The sequence below is a fragment of the Myodes glareolus genome, chromosome 4 (assembly GCF_982192425.1).
Source record: "Myodes glareolus chromosome 4, mMyoGla1.1, whole genome shotgun sequence".
Classification (NCBI taxonomy): domain Eukaryota; kingdom Metazoa; phylum Chordata; class Mammalia; order Rodentia; family Cricetidae; genus Myodes; species Myodes glareolus.
In genome coordinates this window covers 38,897,029-38,902,080 of record NC_142029.1, presented here as the reverse complement: position 1 = coordinate 38,902,080, position 5,052 = coordinate 38,897,029, and the positions used below count along the sequence as shown (strand labels likewise).

The 5,052-nt window shown below is 39.9% G+C and overlaps 1 protein-coding gene across 1 annotated transcript; it reads left to right on the top strand.

Moving 5' to 3' along the window:
* The first annotated feature begins 235 nt into the window (after positions 1–235).
* On the top strand, positions 236–4,782 carry Cox7a2 (cytochrome c oxidase subunit 7A2). Its single transcript, XM_048435724.3, has 4 exons — positions 236–393; positions 1,558–1,647; positions 3,948–4,032; positions 4,585–4,782. The coding sequence occupies exons 1-4, from the start codon at positions 376–378 to the stop codon at positions 4,641–4,643; spliced, it is 252 nt and encodes an 83-aa protein (XP_048291681.1). The 5' UTR covers positions 236–375; the 3' UTR covers positions 4,644–4,782.
* Positions 4,783–5,052: the final 270 nt, after the last annotated feature.

The window sequence follows — 5,052 nt, the reverse complement described above, 5'->3', positions numbered from 1 at the left end:
TGCTCAAAAGACAAGCTAATTTCCGGAAAGCCTGGTCTGACTTCACCAAAGAGTGAAGGGCTGCAGATGTATGCCCTCCTCCCGGAGGCGGCGTTTGCTTTCCTCTAACCACAGTCTGGGACCCGGCTGCTGGCCCCGCAGCGCCGAGACAGGGTGCAGAGGGACCGGAGGGCCAGTGCTAGAGCGGCTCCGCCGGGGGCAGCCGCTCTGTTTCAGCTTCTGCTCTCTATGGTCTGGAGCGCGAGCCCCTCCTCCAGGAACGAGCGCTCTTACTGGACGCACGCGCAGCGCCACAAGTTAGTTCCGTTTCCGGCCTGCTGGTTTCCGATTTTTGACGTTCAGTAGTCGCGGTTGGTGGGCAGCAGCTGAGCCAAGATGTTGCGGAATCTGCTGGTAGGTAGCTTTTGGGGCTTGGCTGGTGCTGGGGGTGCCGGGGCGGAGGCTCAGGGACCCCGACAGAAAGCCGTGCTGGACGTGGGGCAGGAGACAGATGCGGAGTCACCTTGACCGCGTCCTTTTCCTCTGACCTTTCCCACTGCTCTCCCCTGGTCGTTGCTGGGCAGACGTACAGGGAAGAGCATGACCAAATTTGCTTTCCCGCTCACTACCATTAACTGGTGATTATTGATAAGACTATAGGCTCCAGTGCGGGGGATTTTTGACACCAGAAAACACTAAGCAGAAGAGTGCCTTTTTGTTGTCATTTTATTTTGTGGCTTAGTGAGAAGACATAAATTTACATGGTCCTTACTTGCGTCAGAAGTAAGCTAAAGAACTAAATTATTCAATTTTGGTTGGGATTTAATGGATATTCACGACTGAAGTGTAATAGCGATTCTGAATTGCCTTTTAACACTTCTTGCTTTGAGCTTGTGAAGTATTTTTCCGGAATTTAAAAATCTGTGGTTTTATTATCTTTTATAATTATTTAACAGTTTTAATATCTTATCAATACCATTTAGAAAGTGAAATGCGTGTTTACTGATTTAAATAAACCTACATTATAAACCTTTGAACAAGACTTACACCCCATTAAAATTTTCTTAGGTAACTAGGAATGAAGCTGGTGGGGAACTTGGCTAGCATGTTCCCTCCACTCCAAAATAATTTTGAGTAAGTATCATTCTGGTAGCCAATAAATAAATAAATAAATAAATAAAAAGGAAAGAAAAAGTCTGTCAGTGGTTACATCCTTAATCCCAATTATGGTCAAGTAATAGATATTTTTAACATAGGTGAATACAAAATGAGAATGGTTTAATATAGTCTATTATTTATTCTTTATATCATTGTGCTTTGATCAACAAAAAGATACTATTGATTGACTTTAGGTACAGGTTATGTAGGTAATGGCTTCTGGAGACTACAATTATAGTGTGAAGCACAGAGCCGAGGCTAGACAGCATCTAGAAAGCCCGGGTGCTGGTCCTGGTCTTTATCTCTGGTGAGTTAAATATGGTTCAAAGCTCAGTTTCCTTTCAGAGTGTGAAGGATTGGAAATTTGAAGGTTTTTTTAGGCTCTGAGTCTTGGTTACTAGATGCGGATTTCTGCTTCAGGCCCTCCGTCAGATTGCCCAGAGGACTGTCAGCACTACTTCACGGAGGAATTTTGAAAACAAAGTTTCAGAGAAACAAAAGCTGTTTCAGGTACCGAAATATTTTAGGTGATCATTACTTGTAATAGAGCTCAGAAGGTGGATTTAGGGAGTAAATTCAGAGGTCTACATCTTAGCCTCTTTTGTATTAGCTTGAGCATATGGGACTCTCTTGGTGACTATTTGCTGTATCCAGCAAGTGCCTTGGGAGGTGGGAAAAATGCATAGATCAATGAGTGTGTGTGTGTGTGTGTGTGTGTGTGTGTGTGTGTGTGTGTAATTTGTGATAAATTGCCATTCTTTGGGAAATAACTGAATAGGTGTAAGAAAATAAACTATAAGAAAAGGCTCAGAAACCAAAAGTGTATATTGCAGAAATTCAGTAGATGTTATAAGATACTTGCAGGAAAGAGTATAGTATCTTAGGTGGGGAAGATTTCTAAAGAAACTTCAAAAGACCCGACGAGAGAAATCAATAGCTAAAACTCTATGATTTATTGCTGTAAAGAGATGGAATAGATAAGCAGTTTTTCAAAGTATGATTGTATTATTGGTATTCAAAGAACTACAGGTCTGTAAGAAATGCAAATTAAGTTTGCCACAGCTTTCAGGGCAAGGAAGATTATGGTGGGATGTGGCAGACATTGTCTTCCTGACTGTTGATCTTCTGTTCAGCAGTTTGCCCTAAAAACATTCTAGCTAGTGGATTAGGAAACTGTAGAAGTTTGACTGCACCTTTCTATGGAGCCAGAATGTGACATCTCTGGAGATCTAGATGGAGGAAGATCTCTGCTGGCCCCTACAAGTATTGCCTTGTGGTGGTTCCTTCAAAGCCATGAAGGCTGCCAGTACTGTTCTTGCAGCCCTTTTCTGGGCACAGACTTATACAGCAGCTTGGCTATATGACCATATGAGTGTCACCAAGAAATGGTTGTAACCCTGTCATTGTCTTTTCAGTTTTATAGATTAAAGCTATATTACCCTGACTTTAACTTTGCTGAAGTGCTTATTAAATGCAAGAGTTGGGGCTGGAGAGATGGCTTGGTGGTTAAGAGCATTGCCTGCTCTTCCAAAGCTCCTGAGTTCAGTTCCCAGCAACCACATGGTGGCTCAAAACCATCTGAAATGAGATATGATGCCCTCTTCTGGCCTGCAGGCAGACACACAAACAGACTATTGTATACATAATAAATAAGTAAAAATTTTAAAAAAGAACTGAAAAACTATAGCTTCTAGGTCAGCTCTTGAAACTGAGTCTTAAAGCATACCGATTATGAGTGACAACCCCACTCCCTTCAATCTAAATAGAAAGATTTAAAATAGATTGTGTTTGCCAGGTTTGGGAGAAAGACAAAACCACTCGCAGGATTCTCATACAAGACAAGCAGTAGTATAGTAGGGACAGATGTTTAGCTTGAGCTGGTAGCTGAAATATTATAAACCAGTCACATGCCCTTTTGTCTAAGAAGCCCTCTGGAGGACACTTTAGAATACATGCATATGTGTAAGAAAATTGCTAAAAGATGTTAAGAAACACAACCTAGAAATTACTAAAAGATTGACTAATTCAGTTAAGACATTTTTCAGCCGGTAGAATATTATGTAGCCATTGAAGAGAGATTTAAATGAACTAAGAAACTGTTTTTGAAAGTAGCGTATAACATCATTGTATAGCATAATGCCTTTTATATATTGAGTACATATAACTTAGAATTGATATATGCATATATAACTTAGAATATATATATATATATGCATTAAAACTGGTGACATATACTAACTATACTGTTAATGGTTGGTATGTCTTGGGGAAAGGCCCAGTGGAATAGAGCACTTAACCTTTATCAGTAATTAGATTGTGAATGATTTTTGTTTTATTGTGATTTATAATTTTTTTCCTAAGAGGAATTTTAAGTAGTAAAAGTATTATGTATGTTTTATAAAAATAAAATTCTTAAGTGGATATAAAAGCTGCCGGGCTAGTGTTATATAAGCCAAAGCCTCTTTCCCCGCCTTTTATTAAAGGGGGAGAACTTCCTAATGATCAGTGGGCCATTATCTTATATTTACATTGTTGAATTCAAGGACTATGTTTTCCTGCTCTGAAGTTTATATACTACTGAAGAAGACCTCATTAGGTCTCAAATTAGTTTGAAAGGGTTGCTGTGTTTTACATGTTTGTAATTATAAAATAATGGAGAAAGAGTAAAAATTGTAAGCCTCTTAAATTATTTAAATTCTGGGAGTGTCAGGAGCTGTTGAAGTTTATATGAATAATTAATATTCTGATTCTTAACTGCAAAAAAGTGACACATGTATCAATGTCTTTTTTCTTTTTTTTTTTTAACCCAGGAGGATAATGGAGTCCCAGTGCATCTGAAGGGCGGGGCCTCTGATGCCCTCCTCTACAGACTCACAATGGCTCTGACAGTTGGTGGTAAGACATTGTTTGAATATTTTCAGGACAGGAGCATCAGTGACAGCTCGATTTTGTAGGCAGTCTGTCTGTATGCCATCTCACTGCACCTCAGATAAGCAAGTTAGAATATACTACCCAAGAGCATTTTAACCTCTCAAACAGGTGTGACCTGGCAGGTTTATGGTTAAGCTCTGATAGAGGTAGCCTGCTATGAGTGTCTCTAGTGGTTCTCAACTGCCTCTCCCCAGTCATACTGCCCTGCCTCCAGTAGTAGGGGCTTTAAAAAAGTTTGCATTTGTTATGTTGAAGATATTGTGACTTATCTACCTTTATAAATAGAAATGAAGTAATGATGAAACTGTTTTAAGTTTTAAAATTTCACCATCTATCACTTTTATGTTTGACCGAGGCTTGTGCATGTGTGTTCTCACTAGAAAACAAACACCCTACCTCTGAGCTGTATTCCCAGCCGTTAAGCTTGTCTTAATGGCAAATTAACATTTGAGCTACAATATTGAGTGTATGTACCGAAGTCTCAGAATCCTTAGTATGTTTTTGTGTGTTTCTCAGGAACAGCATACGCCCTCTATCAGTTAGCTGTGGCTGCATTTCCCAAGAAGCAGAACTGACTTCGTCATCCCAGGCTTCACATGGTTCAATTGCATTCAGCGCTTGATGGACCAGGAATCTGATGAGTAACTGAGCTCTGTGGGGATCACTATTTATTGACATGTACTAACTGTCAGCAATAAAGCAGTCTTTACCATGCTCTGTCTCCTCTTTCACTTGAGAAGACGTTTATTTCTGCTCACAGTTTTGAGCACTTGAGATCTTAGATAAGGAACAAAAATTTTTAAAACGTCCTTTGTGATTTTGTGCAGAGTACTGTCATTGTGACATTATTTAGGAAATTTTGCTTTCAGCAGCTGAGAATTAGTAGATGGTCTTCAACGTGATTTGAACTTGACCCTTGAAAAGATACTGCTTAACTGTCTACCCCCTTCCATGTGTTCACGGGGCAAAGTGCTCGGCACTGTG

What these genes read in the sequence shown, in the direction of transcription:
- Cox7a2 (XM_048435724.3), top strand. An exon ending in AGAAACAAAAGCTGTTTCAG is followed by an intron (nt 1,648 to 3,947) that starts GTACCGAAATAT and finishes TTTTTAACCCAG; the next exon opens with GAGGATAATGGAGTCCCAGT. An exon ending in AATGGCTCTGACAGTTGGTG is followed by an intron (nt 4,033 to 4,584) that starts GTAAGACATTGT and finishes TGTGTTTCTCAG; the next exon opens with GAACAGCATACGCCCTCTAT.